At 39.9% G+C, this 15,755-nt stretch overlaps 1 protein-coding gene across 1 annotated transcript; it reads left to right on the top strand.

Annotated features, from left to right (window-relative positions):
• The first annotated feature begins 1,061 nt into the window (after nucleotides 1–1,061).
• On the top strand, nucleotides 1,062–12,172 carry LOC128737147 (leucine-rich repeat neuronal protein 3-like). The gene is made up of 4 exons (XM_053831712.1): nucleotides 1,062–1,417; nucleotides 10,564–11,348; nucleotides 11,402–11,794; nucleotides 11,860–12,172. Exons 1-4 carry the CDS (start codon nucleotides 1,337–1,339, stop codon nucleotides 12,125–12,127), a joined length of 1,527 nt encoding a protein of 508 aa, XP_053687687.1. The 5' UTR covers nucleotides 1,062–1,336; the 3' UTR covers nucleotides 12,128–12,172.
• The last annotated feature ends 3,583 nt before the right edge of the window (nucleotides 12,173–15,755 follow it).

The raw sequence follows: 15,755 nt of genomic DNA, 5'->3' as shown, positions 1-15,755 counted from the left end.
CAAGCCACATGCCCACGTTGCTGCGCTGGCTAGTTTAGTTTAAGTTGCATGTTCTGCCGCAGAACATTCTAAGTTCATTCGTTATTGAATTGGTAGTAAATTGCTTGAAGAAATGTTAGGTCATTAGTTCAATAAGTTCGGTCGGCAGTGTTTGCTTTATTTTCGGACATATCCAAATAAAACAGCTGGTAAATGAATTCAGGTGTAGGCAAAATAACCTGGATTAAACACTATTCCAATAGCATGTGACGATACAACGTGGGACGCGCCCGGCGCGTCACTGCTGGCGCTCGGTTCAGTTGAATGTTTACAAATATGGGCAAATAGGAGGGTGTTCTCGATGTCGGTTTCTAACCCGAACCTAACAGCGCGACCGACCGATCCGGATAGCCTTGAAAACTTGTATGTGGCGTTCCGTAGAACGCCAAAACACTGCTGTGACTTTGTGAGTGCCTGCCATTCATCGTCAACTTGCAGTCGCAGTCGGTTGCGCTGGTTAGTGTACCGGCCTACTAAGCATTCACCACAGCCAGTCCTACATTCAGTCTAAGGTTATGTTTACAATCAATCGAATCGATTGTGCCTCTCCCCCCAGACCACTCAGATTCGCTACGGGTGCACGATGATCGTGGCGGCGTGCGGCGCGCTGGAAAAGTTCTAACCGTGTAGTTATTAGTAAGCGATCGATGGAAGTGATTGCTCCAGCTCATCGAGCGTCGTGAGTGAAGTGATGCTGCTGGCTGGCTGGCGTCGCGCATACCAAAGATTAATTCCATTGCAGCCGGCCATACCGTCATCGTCCGCCCGTTGTTGCAAGCAACTATTCGAATTTTAATTGCGACTAATCGCATAACTGCGCGACGGAGCGCGTGGCGAATTTGAATTCAGACAATGTGCGTTCTATTTCGTCTAGGTTGATCGTAACATCGCTGCCGATATCATCGTCGTGTAAAAACGACAACGGCTGTACAGAGCAGAGAGACCGGCCAGCTAGTAGTAAGGAGTGTGGATTGCCAGCGATAAGATAAGATACGAAACGAAGCTCTGTTATCAGCGACGGAAGGTTTCACCAGGTCTCGGTATAATGCAACTGGCAAGCTCGGGTCGCTCATTTCGACGGTGGTTATTAGAAGAACAACTGGCCGAGATTAATTAGTGCACCTTTCGGGTGGAAGTGAGTGAATCACTGCGTAAAGTTGCAGAATTAAATTCTTAATTGTAGTGCAAATAATTGCCACCCTTCGGGTGATTTAGTGACAATTAATTTTCCTGGGAATCGGGTGGTGATGATTGGATAGAAGCTCTACCAGTTGTGTAACAAAATCGAGTGAAAACCATGAAGCTGCTTGCCAAAGTGATAGTTGTTCTAGTTTTTTGTGGCCTAGCCCTAGCCGCGGAGGATGACCAAAGTAAAAATGTAAGTTTTGTGACTGATAATTTTAATTTTCCAGCTAATTTGAGAAGCTGAAAACCACCTGCAGCGATCGATTCATTCATGTTAGTCACTCCAATTTAAGCCTCTCGATAACGTGCAGTCCGATTAGATATCAGCCGGTGTGTTATTGGCCAACACTACTCAAGGTTTTATTTTCTGCGCGCTTTTCCAAATAAGCTTGTTCGGTATCGCAACCCCCATTTATCAGCTTGATTATAATGTGTTTGGTCTTGATGGGCGATATGAAATTACCGAGAAATCTGTTTCATTTCCGAGTGTATAGAGGTGAATTGCACCTTGTTGCTGAATTAAAGAAAATAAAAATATTTCAACTGATACCTAATCAAACGAAACTCAGAATTCCTGCTGACGACATCGTATAATGCTTAACGGTGGGAGCAGCAGTCCAAAATGATTGATGAGTGCATGTTACATCTGCGTGGTTCTTGCCATTTTAAGTGTTTTCGGTACTCTTCTCGAGTAGTCCGTTTAGATTCGTTACGGCTTAATTTCAAGCATCCACCTACACTTAAATTGTTTACACATTTTAGAACAGATGCCCGATTGGTGCCGTTTTAAAAACAACAGTTCTCCAGTAGGTATAGTGATTTCATCCGTCCTATGCACTACGACCTAACCTTATTCGATATGCTTTCGCACACTTTGCACAAAAGTCTCTTTCTATGAACGGCCACTGATTACTTTACATTGGACAGTGTTTATTTAAAACCAGGATGGTTTAGGGTTACCTAATATGCTGCGTAGTAACAAAATCGAGGACAACTCTACCGGAGTTCTTCTTCCAAACGTCGAATTCTAGAAAAAAGCCATATGATAGTGTTCGGCATAAAGGTTTGATAACGAAATTGCTGATCTTCCTAAATTGCCGGCTGGCTGAACTAGTCCGTTATTCTGTGATGACATAAGCATTTGTCATTTGCAGTCGATTGCAATAAAGCAAGGATATTTTCTTCAACTACTTGAAAGACTGGAATTTTGACGTAGGACTACGTCTTATGGCAAGTTTTGAGATAGGGTGTCATTCCAAAAAATCGAAAAATGCGAGCGTCACGGAAAATGAAAGGTTTTGAGCGCTAATAGCTCAGCGGTTTTCCGATCGATTTTCAATATTCTTACACCAATCGATTGGAAAATCTTCTAAGAATTGACCCAAATGAAGAAAAGTATGGATTCTTGATGTTGAACTATTGAAAAATTGAAAATAATGAACCTATGTTTTACCAGAATTCTCGCTTCGTGATTGGTTGGAAGATTCTTTGCGATGATCTAAACCTATACCAATTTGATATCTGTGCTTGGGAAGTAAGCCAAAACAAGTGACAAAGTATCCTCATTTCAATAAGATTTCTTAACACCGCGGTTAAACCTAGACCATTTTGATGTCCTTGCTTGGGAAGTACGCCAGAAAGAGTGACAAAGCCCCCTTGTGCCAAGAGATTTCTTACGAACGCGATTAAACCTAGTCCAATTTGATGTCTGTGTTAGGGAAGTGCGCCAGAAAAAATGACACAAGTTCGTTGTCCCAACAGATCGCAAATTCTTTACTGCGAGACGATTAAACCTCGGCGAATTTGATATCTGTGTTGGAAAAATATGCTATAGCTGTAGTGTTCGGTTATAATACGACTCTGTATGAATACGCATGCTTGCCGTTTCATTAGAAGTGTAGTGAAAAGATGTGCTGTTGATAAAATAGGATTGAATAGGTAAAATCCCTTCAACGTGGGGAACCATGGGTAATAAAAACAATCTTTAATTTCAGTAAGGTAGCAGGAAAGCAATAGTTTGTGTTCTTGATTTTGTTAAATTGTTTTCAAATGCACAATCTTTTGAGAATTGAACATATGCAAAGTTACTACTTTGATAAATGTTACATACAACGTATGTAGCATGTATATATGTTGCATATAGCATGTATACATGAAGAATGGAATGATTACTTGAATGATTGAATACATGCTACTATCACTACAAAGAGACTTACGTAGTCCTGCGTCACCTATATATGCGGTCGTGTCTTGTACACAACCCCTCTGATTTTTTCCCAATGCAATCCTTCAAATTTCTATTGATTATCTTTCCTTCTTTGCCTAAAGCATTATTCCCCAAGCCAAATAATGAAGTTTAGATACTTCAATCCACGACAACTTAACGGGGTTTCTTTCATTTTCTCACTTCAGGGGACATTAACGACTAAATCATGAAAAAGAAGACAAAATTTTATTTTTTCCGCTATCTTTTGACGGAGGACTACGTCTTACTTTAATAGGGTGGCATGCTTTTTATGCTTCGAATACCATTCGAAAATAATCGAGGCAAGCTGATTTGCTATTTGAGCTGGAAATGTCCATATCAAATAACAAATGGTATGGTATAACAAAGGTTCCTTTCACCATTAGCTGGATTAAATCGGGTTTTTATGCAATACACTTCAGTTTAGAAAATATATTTTTATAGTATATCGATATAATCGATGGAAGAGGAGAGATAGGTCGTTCTTTTCTTCAACGGTTTACTTTCAGGACATCAACTTTGTCTAGATTTAATGTTTAAATGACAAGATCGATCGAACGGCAGCGATAATTGAAAGGATAGTTTTACACTATTACAAACTTGTTTACTTTCGGGACATCGAATTCGTCTAGGTTGTAGGTTAAATGGTTAAAAGGTTGTGATATTTGCGCATTTGGAATGCCACCATCTATTGCATGCATCGTATCGTACCCAATGCTGCCAATTGTCCATACCATTCACTCGGACACTATCGGAAAGTGAAGTGAACGAGGATTTTTTTTTAATATCTCGGCATCGTGGGCACATATTTTCAGCATTATCCGCATTTTTTATAGTTAATTCGAGAAAATGTGTTGCTTGTGGATTAAAATTTCTATCCAGTATAGTTCGCTGTGCAAGGACACATTCAACATTGTTCAATACAAGAACACCACAATTAAAGCCGTCTTGTTGAAAATTACACTGTTTTTCCACTTCTAAAAAACTTTTGTTTTCAACCGTTTTTAACATTTAGTTATGCATAACGGTTGATGTGTTTTGAGGGTTTTGAGAATCAAAATAAATGAAGTCATTCTTTTGACGTAGGACTACGTCTTACGGCCAGTTTTGAGATTTTGTCATTCCAAAAAATCGAAAAATGCGAGCGTCACGAAAAATGAAAGGTTTTGAGCGCTAATAGCTCAGCGGTTTTTCGATCGATTTTCAATATTCTAACACCAATCGATCGGAAAATCTTCTAAGAATTGACCCGAATGAAGAAAAGTATGGATTCTTGATGTTGAACTATTGAAAAATTGAAAATAATGAACCTATGTTTTACCAGAGTTTTCGCTTCGTGATTAGTTGGAAGATTCTTTATGATGATCTAAACCTATACCAATTTGATATCTGTGCTTGAGAAGTAAGCCAAAGCAAGTGACCAAGTTTCCATATTTCAACAAGATTTCTTAACACCGCGGTTCTACCTAGACCATTTTGATGTCCTTGTTTGGGAAGTACGCCAGAGAAAGTATCAAAGCCCCCTCGTGTAGGATTGGGCGATACCGTATCGATACCCGCGATATCGATACTCGAAGGCCGATATTTCGATATATTTCATCGATACTTACGACGTCGATATTATGCTAAATCGATCATTTCATCCCGATACTGTTCTGATAAAGCGGGATATGCAACTGAAAAAATATAGACTAAAACTGGGTCAGAAAATGCTCAAAAAAACAAAATTTTTAGGATTTTTTCTCTCACTGTTTTCTTTTCAGGTAGCTACTAAGCTTAATTCTCAAATTTACTTCATTAGAAATGACCTCGACACAGCCGTTTTTATGCTAGACGACTTGAAACGACCCGAACTGTGCCGATTTCGGTACAAGTGCCGAACTGCAAGATTTGTTAAATTTGTTATAATCTTAACGATCTGGCAACCGTGCGAGATGATTTTGACACCTGGCAGTGCTCCCATTTCATATGTAAAATTGAACCGGAGGTGTGCCGCTTGATATCTTTGAAGTGCCACGGCACAATGTGCTAAGTGTCCGACCCCTTGGAATTGACTCGTATGCAAAACATTGAACAATGTCACTTACATGTTTAACACTTATTGAACAGTAAGTGCGTACGATATGCGATTTTCAGCAATTCAAAACTGACCAGAGAGCACATAGAGTAGTATTGGGCGTTGAAGGCATAAAGATTTTCAAGCTTTTTACGCGCCATAATAGCGGTGAAAGTGGCAGAGGTGGGACAGAGATCGAGCAGAGCTAGAACCGGAAAGGAGCAACTCCCGGCGGAACTCTGCAGGAATGGCCAAGAACCGCCAGCAACGACACATCACTGGATGGTTTCAGGGGTTTGAGAGAGAGCTGCCGGATGAGTGGATTGAGGGTGTGGTTTGTCCCATCTACAGAAAGGGGGATCGGATAGATTGCTGCAATTACCGCAGCATAACGCTGGTCAAAGCCACCAACAGATTTTGTTACGTCGTCTATCCCCGGTGGCTGGAGAGTTCGTAAGGTAGTACCAGGTGGGCTTTTGAAGGCCCATGCTACTACGGATCAAATTTTTACTCTTCGGCATGTCATCTAGATGTGTCGGGAGTACAACCCATCATATTTTTGTGGATTCCAGGACAGCATACGATTCAGTCGGGCGTGAACAGCTGTGATGCGGTTTTCCGTACAAAGCGACGTGTCCGAAATAGAGATGTACTGGAGCGAGTGATGTGTTGCGTGCGTGTTTTGGGGGCACTCTCTTTGCTCAACTTGTTTTTATTGATTAATTTTTATGAATCCCTTTTTTTGAGTAGCATTTCCTAATCCCAGAATGCCGCCTTAAATAGTATCGATAAATCTAATATCGATGCTTCACGAGCGATATATCGACGGTATCGATAAAGCGGCGGACTTGATATTGATATTCAATTATCGATACTTTCGGGAATTTTGCCCAATCCTACCCTCGTGCCAACCGATTTCTTACGAACGCGATTAAACTTAGTCCAACTTGATGTCTGTGGTAGTGAAGTGTGCCAGAAAAAATGACACAAGTTCGTTGTCCCAACAGATCGCAAATTCTTTACTGCGAGACGATTAAACCTCGGCGAACTTGATATCTGTGTTGAAAAAATGTGCTACAGCTGTAGTGTTCGGTTATAATACGACTCTGTATGAATACGCATGCATGCCGTTTCATTAGAAGTGTAGTGGAAAGATGTGCTGTTGATAAAATAGGATTGAATTGGTAAAATCCCTTCAACATGGGAAACCATGAATAATAAAAACAATCTTTAATTTCAGTAAGGTAGCAGGAAAGCAATAGTTTGGGTTCTTGATTTTGTTAAATTGTTTTCAAATGCACAATCTTTTGAGAATTGAATGTATGCAATGTTACTACTTTGATAAATGTTACATACAACGCATGTAGCATGCATATATGTTGCGTATAGCATGTATACATGAAGAATCAAATGATTACAAGCATGAATACATGCCACTATCACTATAAAGAGACTTACGAAGTCCTGCGTCACTTATATATGCGGTCGTGTCTTGTACACAACCGCTCTGATTTTTTTTTACTGAAAATCATACTGCTCCAAATTTGGAAGGTGTGATAAAATCAGTCTTGTATTCTTACAAGAAATATACCACGAGGTCAATTCCAACTATTGTTCGCTCTGTTACAACTGACCGTTCTTTGGCAGAAATGGGTGCAATTGTAGAAGCGTTCAATAACATTAATTTGTAAGCATTAACATTAAGTATCTGATTCAATGCATCAATGGATGCTGAATCTTAAGAAAGGCAAACGACAACAACATTTCATCCTAAAATTATGCAGTTCACATCTAACAAAAATTATATATAATTTTTTTGAAAAAACAACCCAGACAGTATGATTTGCAGAAGAACTTTTGCATCTTTGTACAACATCAATTATGTTGACAAAATTTATAAAATATTAGGACTGATTTTCCTTTACCTGGCGTCAAACATTCAAGTCGAAAAGAGAAACTCGTACAGTCTCTTAGAAACAGAACTTAAAATAATGAAAAATCCTAAGTTTGGCAAATATGCCAACGAGGAATGTAAACAAAACATTGACTCACATGAAGCTGCAGATACGCAGTCTGATATTACTTACAAATCCAGTCCGTCCTACAGAGGACTAATGGAATACCTAAATTTGCTAAAAATAGTGACTACTAATGACAAAGCCGATAACGAAAGTTGGGATTTGTTCATTAGGTATATGTCAAAAAACATGTGGCGTTTTTACCTTTATGGACGCCCATATTACCTTATGAAGAAGTTGAATATCCTCCAGATTTAGCAAAAAAATATTTGCTCCAATAACGGAGTGATAAAGGGATTCCGTAGAATCATAAAAAAAGAAATAAAAAAACTGCAAGTTTGTACACGACATTGAAAGGATCAGAGTTGCTGGTTATATTCGTTATTCGTAACTTAACTTAACCCATGTTCATACACCATATCCCATGAGCATAGTTAATCAATACAATAGCAAACTCCTTCAAATAGTAATGCTACACTAAATCGAGGTTTTTAACCTTAGCGGGTAGTAGAAAAAGAAATTATGTATCCATTCACGACAACATCAACACCTAAAAAAGAAGATGCGTTTTTGGACCAATCTGATAAAACTCAGCATTTCCAGTTTGAATTCAGCAAAGTCTTACTGGATAATCTCTGATTTGCGCACAGCCAAAGAAACCTTTGAAAAAAGGAAAAAACTTTTCTAAACCGATAAACCGATAAAAAATAAACAGTCAAAAAATTTAACTCCAATTGAGGAGGAAACAATCTCAACTGTACTTGATACCTAACAATTACCCCTAGCCGAGGGAAAAAATCCAGGCTTTAAAGAACTTTGCACAGAAGTATTAGCACTTATTGAAGAGGAAGAACCCTCAGAAACAAATAAACCAGCCATTCAGAAGATTCTGTTTTGCTCGGAATCAATGCAACTGAAGGTTTCAAAGGGTTTGATAAATTCATGGCCAATGGCGTAATAAAAAGTTCAAATTACTATACTGCCACACGAAGATATGATAGCGATTTTGTCTAGAATATGGCGATTTGAAATCACTATTTGGCAAAAATTGGTTGACAAGTATCATATTAAATGAAACCATTGGCTTGCTTAAACTATTATTTACAAAAGAAGTAGATTGCTGTTTTACTCCCTTATTATTCGACTTAAAGCCAAAGAGAGAAGTCAACACAGGTAAAGTTTTTTCGAAAATTGTCCAGTCTGAACTCAGCATATTACCAATGTTGCACAGTTCACATTTTACTGTCGCTGTAATTGACAGAAAAGAGTGAGTTCATTTATTTTGATTCTCAAAACCCTCAAAAACACTTATCAACCGTTATGCATAAGAAAATGTTAAAAACGGTTGAGAATAAGTTTTTTCGAAGTGGAAAAACATTAATTTCCGACAAGGCGGCTTTAATTGTGGTGTTCATGTATTGAACAATATTGAATGTGTCCGTGCACAGCGAACTGTACTGGATAGAAATTTGAACCCACAAGCAACACGACAACATTTTCTCGAACTTGCTATAAGAAATGCGGATAATGTTGAAAATATGTGCCCACGATGCGGAGATATTAAAAAAATCCTCGTTCACTTCACTTGCCGATAGTGTCCGAGTGAATGCTACGGACAATTCGCAGCATTGGTTACGATGCGATGCATGCAACAGATGGTGGCATGCCAAATGCGCAATTATCACAACCTTTTAACCATTTAACATACAACCTAGACGAATTCGATGTCCGGAAAGTAAACACGTTTGTAATAGTGTAAAACTATCCTTTCAATTGCCCTTCGATCGATCTTGTCATATTTGAACATTAAATCTAGACAAAGTTGATGTCCTGAAAGTAAACCGTTGAAGAAAAGAACGGCCTATCTTTCCTCTTCCATCGATTATATCGATATACAGTGGGATTTCGAATTTGGCATACCTCGATTTTGGCAACAAAAGTATCCGTTTTTGGCAACACAAAATATTTTACTTCCAAAAATATTCTTAAATATCAGTCAGTTTCCACATACATACTTTAAATGACGAAAAAATAATGCCCTAAGTGTGTTTATGAAAAAAAGTTTGCGGTTATAGAATGTTTAGAACTATAATATTTTTTATTGCCGTAGGACTACGTATTTCCGCAGGTCACAAAAAACTTATTTGCACCGCACGGATAGCTCTTGGCGGATTTTGTGAACATAAAAAGGTTACAATAGTTGATTAATAACATTCAGTCAATTTCTAATGCATTTATATTCAATTTTTTTTATCATATCTCGATTTTGGCACGGTTTCTATTTTGGCAACATAGGCGACACGCATTTGTTGCCAAATTCGAAATCCAACTGTATAAGTGTTTTAAGCCAATAAACGTATATCGACTGTCAACTGGTGCGTAGTTTCCAGCCAGTTATTTAACGTTACCTGGTGCTACAACCCACTCAAAAATCTGCAAAATGTGGTATCACCGCCAATCATCAAAGGATGTGTGATCGTGAGTTGATGGTTTAATTCTATATAGAACTATCAATTAGAAAAAACTGATACACAAGATGCAGGCAGGTGGTTCTTTGTGCAACTTCATTAGCTTAGATCTATCACGGATCTTTTCCGCTTAATTTAATACTAATTTTGTAATGATGAAATAATGAATTTGGTAACGACCACGGGAAGTGGCCGAAAAACGATCATACACATAAGCATTTCAGTGCAGCGTGGAACAACATCGACATTCCTTGCCCAATGAGCCATTTGGTACGTCACATCCATAATTCAAAGAATATTGGATTGATACGTTTCAGTCTAGCTAAGAATTTAAATTAGAGTCAAATAGTCAATAATATGTAAATAATAAAATAATACTCACGGATACAATTGAGGTTTCCGGAAACATTTCCTTTTTCTAAAATTTCAAAAACATTTTTGACAAGCAGTTTGTTACTGCCTCAACGTTAATGTTTCCTCCCTTGAAGGTAATCAATCTCTTGAATCCGTTGCACCAAATAATCAAGACACTTTTTTGCCCTTTTCTTGTAGAGCACCTCAAACAACTCAACCAGCGGAGACAACAAACCGTCAACCAATGCTCCAACCGACGACAAAAAGCTTCCGAATGAGTTGTGCTCTCCGTGCAATTGCGATGCCGCCAAAAAAACGTTCGACTGCTCCTCAGCCAAACTAAACAAACTGTTCAACATGAGCGAATGGCTTACCCTGAACGAAAGTGGTGTCGCAACGGATATCATGCTCCTGAGCCGCAACGGACTCTCCTCGGTGCCGGCATTCCCTCAGCTCGACGTTAAAATATTGGACCTCAGTCATAACAATATTTCAACCATTGCGAAAAAGGCTTTCATCACGCTGACTAATCTGGAAGTGTTGGATTTGTCGTACAACATGCTTACGTCGAAGAGTCTGATCCCGGAGATTTTCGAGGGTGTTTACAATCCGGACGAGTACCTCCCGCTGGAGAAGTTGCGGGTTTTGCGGTTGGGTAACAATCAGTTGCACTCGCTGGATCAGGACCTGTTTGAGCACATGCCCAACCTGGAGGAACTTAGTCTGGAATCGAACGTGTTTAAGGTGATCGATCGGTTGACGGAAACGGCGATCGCTAGCGTTAAGACGTTACGCTCGCTCGATTTAAGCTACATGGAATTGGTGGACATTCCGGAGTACATTTTCAATGCACCGCAAGGTCTGGAGTATCTGAATTTGACCGGAAATCTGCTGACAACGATTCCGGAAGCACTGAACTATGCGCTGCATCTGAAGTGGCTCAGCTTGGATGAGAATCCGATCGATAATATTCAGGGTGATCAGTGAGTGTCTTAGGTTTTGACCAATCCAATTTCTATCGTTGATTTTTTTCCAGTGTTTTTCCCAGCCTAGTAACTCTGGAGTACTTAAGTCTGTCGTACATCACTCCTCTGAAGGTGATTGGACGTGGAGCTTTCAGCAAGTTGGAAAACCTCAAAGAAATTCACATTTGCAACAATCCGGAGTTTTCGTTCTTCCACGCGGAGGCATTCGTCCGCAGCGATCCGGACGACCCGGCTCGCAAGACTTGGCCTCGCGTTAAAAAGCTCTATCTGCACAACAACAACCTAACCACGCTGGACTCGCAAACGCTGGCCCGTTGGGACGACATGGATGTGGTGGACATCCGCGTCAATCCGTGGGACTGCGATTGTCACAATCAGTGGCTGGTCGAAACGCTGCTGCCGCTGATCGAGAAGACGACGCCGGAAATCATGAACAATGTTGTGTAAGTAAATGATTCTGAAGGATTAGTCAGGGTCTCATACTAATTGATTTTTTTTTTCGATTCAGTTGCGCCACTCCAAAACAGATGGCCGGTCTGTCGATGGTCGAGCTGGAGCACAAGCACAGTCAGATGCGTTGCGCCGACAAGTTCGGTAACAACCCGCAGAACGACGGAGCGCTGCTCATTGGGCTGCTGGTTGGACTGCTAGCTGGAATCCCACTGACGGCGGCGGTCATTATGATCTACAAGCGGGGCTGCTTCGGGCTGGTACGCCGCGGTCCGGCCGACTTTTCCCGGGCCTTCTACAGCCGGGCAACGAATGATGACTTCTAAACTGAGGCCACCAGGAGGCAGGGCGCCGTTCGTATTGAATTTGACACAGTGACAGTTTTTCCTTTTTTCCTAGGACAGCATACTTTTTTTTTTAGCGATGTAAGATTCCTCTAGTCCATAAGTGAGATAAACTTACTAATTAAGGAGATTATTTTCTTTCTTCATTCCGATGGTTCTTCCGGGGTGGTTTTGGGTTCTTCAATTCTTCCAGGTCCAGTCAGCTTGAATCTGCTCGAACTTATTGTTTCTTAATATTTTATTAGTTTTTGACAAGACAATTTGTCATTTATTCTTTACTTAAATTTTCTTTTTATGGAAAACGGCTTCTTTTTTCTCTCTCTGTTTCTCTGTTGTGTATAAATAACGTATATCGTTCCTAGTGTTCTTCTCCGCTCTCTGCTTCATCAACCCCTGCTTCACTCTATGCAATAATAATTCGTAATATTAGAGCGTATTCTTCAGTGAACTTCTTCTTGGCTTTCGCTTGTCGCGGCGTGCCATCCGGCTGAGCGTGCGCCCCCCCCCTTAGCTTCTTCGTTCGTTGTGTGCACGGCACAGTTGGCTTACACGCTTTCAAAAAGGTCAAATAATTGTTTTTTTTTTTCTCTTTTTTGTTTTCTTCCTTCAGTTACCGATAAAATTTTGCTCCATTACTTGTTGTTGTATATAAATTTGCAAATCAAAAAATCTGCCTTTCTTTGTTTATCCTACCGAAAACGAACGAAAATTAAAGGGTATAGTAGGTAATTGGTAGTTTTGCAATTATATAGGTAGTAATAGTAGTAGGCGAGAGCGCGATCGGGCAAAAAAACCTTCGCCGCTCCGCTCTCCTGCTCGCTCTATGGCTTTCGCTTCTGGTTTCTGTTTTTTGTTGTTGTTTTGTTTCATTCTCACTAGACTACTCTATGCCGAAAGCGGGGAGAGTCGCCCGCTCTCCATTTGTTTGTTTTCGCGCTCTGCGGAGTGTTTTGCGTGTGAGTTTGTGTGTGTGAGTGTGTACTAAATGTTTTGACGGTTACGCATGCATGTGGATGTTTCTTCATTGTGTGCATGTGTTTTTCTCTTCTTTTTTTAGTATTATGCTTACACTTTTTCTCCTCTGGCTACTGCCTGGTTGCTTGCTGCTGTTGTTCTTGTTTTTACTTCAATTCCTATTTACAAACACTTTTTTTCTTTCTTGCTTTCTTCCTTCTTTGCCTAACTCTTTGCTAGTAGGTTTTTACTCAATTGCTGAGTTACGTTTCATTAATTTACCTTTTCGTTTACAAATGTTCAACATTCAAACAAAAACAACGCTTCGGCTAAAAAATTTGTTTTACTTTTTAAGATTTGTTTATCATTCTTTTTTTTGTGGTTTTTTGATTTGAATTTTTTTTTTTTCTCTCCATTTACATTTACCATTGTGTTTCGAAAATTTAGGAATACAATTTAATTTAACTATAATAGAAACGATCATTCCGAGTAGGGTACACTGTGTGGTCACTTCCGTTTCGTTTATTCGTTTGCCTATTATGGAGTTGTTGGAGAGGGTTGTGGGTGTGTTACTGCAATTGGGCATGCGGTTTCGTAAGCGAGAGCCTCCGGCAAACTGGGGGTTTGATGGGTTTGACTTCTCGTATGAGTAGGGAAACTTTTTTGGATCTTTTTTTCACCAGTCTGGTGACCAAAAAGATCATGAAACCCGCAATAAAAGGGTTATGAAACTCAAATCTTTACTTCCCTATGATACTGATAGTCGAACAGGTAAAGACAGCAATTTCAAACTCAACAAAAAGAGATAGAAGGCATCTATTTTTAAAAATTTTATTTTTATGTTGTATTTTGTAAAAATAAACGCCATAAAAATTGGTAAAAAAATCAAAACTACACGAGTATGTCCAAGAACGCAGGTTTGACGTAGGACTATACTGCCGTTCTTTGCAAAAATGACGTAAATGTCGATTGGCCCAAAAACATTTGCGGTTATTATAGTGAGACCTCCAATACAATAATTACGGGCCCTATTATGTTAGTAGAGTCGAGTAGATTGTTTCGATTCGACTCCGTCACTATCGAGTCGCGCGAAATGGTGGTATTATATAAATCGAGTGATTTTTCTTAGCCGAGCGATCAACCCAGTCTAGCTACTCGCCACAAATGTACCGAGTTCGATTTTACAATACCAGAATAACCCAGCCGAGCAGAGACACGCGACATGAGTTACAAGATAGAGCCATATCTATCTCATGTGGTTGGCGAAATGGGCCTTATTTTATCGGCCCTATTCTGTAAGTCACGTCAAGTTTCACTTGACGTCAAGTTTACTGTAAGTCACATGCGACACGATTTTGTCGCGTAACTCGATCGAGTCGATCGCTAACAAATTGGGGCTCAACCGTCCCCAAATAATAAGTAAACTTGTTTTATTTTAGCGGTGCATTGAATCGCTATGTTGCTCGTTCCTCCCGTACTTGACACTCGACAGTGACTGAGTCGGGTCGAGTTGCTAAGAACCTATGCCATTTCGAGTGAGTGCGACTATGCTTTACTAGTTTGTTTTGGTATTATCGAAGTCTAGCTCGACACGGTTCGGTCGAGTAACTCAACTGAATCGACCGCTTAGCGAAGGAAAATTACTCGACATGTGAAATAGGACTATTTCATTCGACTCAACCCATAATGATTTGTTTGTAAAGCAAAGCACTTACAAATTAATTTTTAGTAATAACTTTTCACAAAACTTTTTCAGTGTTTTCTATTGCTTCACAAAGATATTCAATATGTATAAATACACATTTTCTCTGAGTACTATTAATAGCTAGAATGCTTTATTATGCTTTTCGTTAAGACTGTCGTAGTGGCCTTTTAACCCAATGTCCTTCTGGCATACAAAAAAACGCTAGAATGTTTATTTGACAAATTATGACGTTATCAGTTGTTTTAATAAATATACTCAAGTTTTGTTTTCTCACTGTAGCAAACTTTACCGTCTTTCGTTTACAAAAGAATTTTGGAGAAACCTCAGAAAACAATCAATCAAAAAGTGTATAAATTTGGATTAGTGGCGATCAAAGAGTACTGACACTTCCGATAGCATGTCACAGTCGTGCTACCTAGCCACTGATATCCGTCGTTATCACCGTCCCAGTTATGTGTTCAGAAGAGTTGGAGACGAGGTCTTCCAGTCAGTAGCGCCGTAGCGTGCGGTTGAATAGACTGGCTGCTACTACCAAATGCGCTAGCTCTTGGAGACGCCAAATTTCGTTTGAAATCTAACTCCTCCTTTCTGATTTTTGGGTTCTCACTGAAACGAGGTTTGATGCAATGTTGCAAATCGTGCGAGAAGCCAACAACGCCTACTCTCATACGAGGAAAGTATGAGAAGCATGGCATTCCACGCTTACGCCGCTCACGTAAGCATAAGACAAACAACCGCTGTTGCTGTGTGCAGGCATTCTGATACCCACACACTCGCGAACGCACAGCCTCTTATCGTCTTTCTGCATAGCTTACTCGCGAGTCAAAAAACTCGCGAGCAATCTGCTGCCCAGTGGCGCACTGGGATACAGATTTTGCATTACTTTTTCTTTTCCCACCGGTGGAAGTGCGAACCCTTGCGAGTAATCGATATCTGCAGCTCGGGCTGCAA

This window comes from Sabethes cyaneus, chromosome 2 (assembly GCF_943734655.1).
Source record: "Sabethes cyaneus chromosome 2, idSabCyanKW18_F2, whole genome shotgun sequence".
NCBI lineage: Eukaryota > Metazoa > Arthropoda > Insecta > Diptera > Culicidae > Sabethes > Sabethes cyaneus.
Note: the sequence above shows the minus strand (reverse complement) of the source record. Positions and strands in the feature narration are given on the sequence as shown.

What these genes read in the sequence shown, in the direction of transcription:
- LOC128737147 (XM_053831712.1), top strand. Translation starts at nt 1,337, where the DNA reads ATGAAGCTGCTTGCCAAAGTGATAGTTGTTCTAGTTTTTTGTGGCCTA. An exon ending in AGGATGACCAAAGTAAAAAT is followed by an intron (nt 1,418 to 10,563) that starts GTAAGTTTTGTG and finishes CTTTTCTTGTAG; the next exon opens with AGCACCTCAAACAACTCAAC. An exon ending in GAAATCATGAACAATGTTGT is followed by an intron (nt 11,795 to 11,859) that starts GTAAGTAAATGA and finishes TTTTCGATTCAG; the next exon opens with TTGCGCCACTCCAAAACAGA.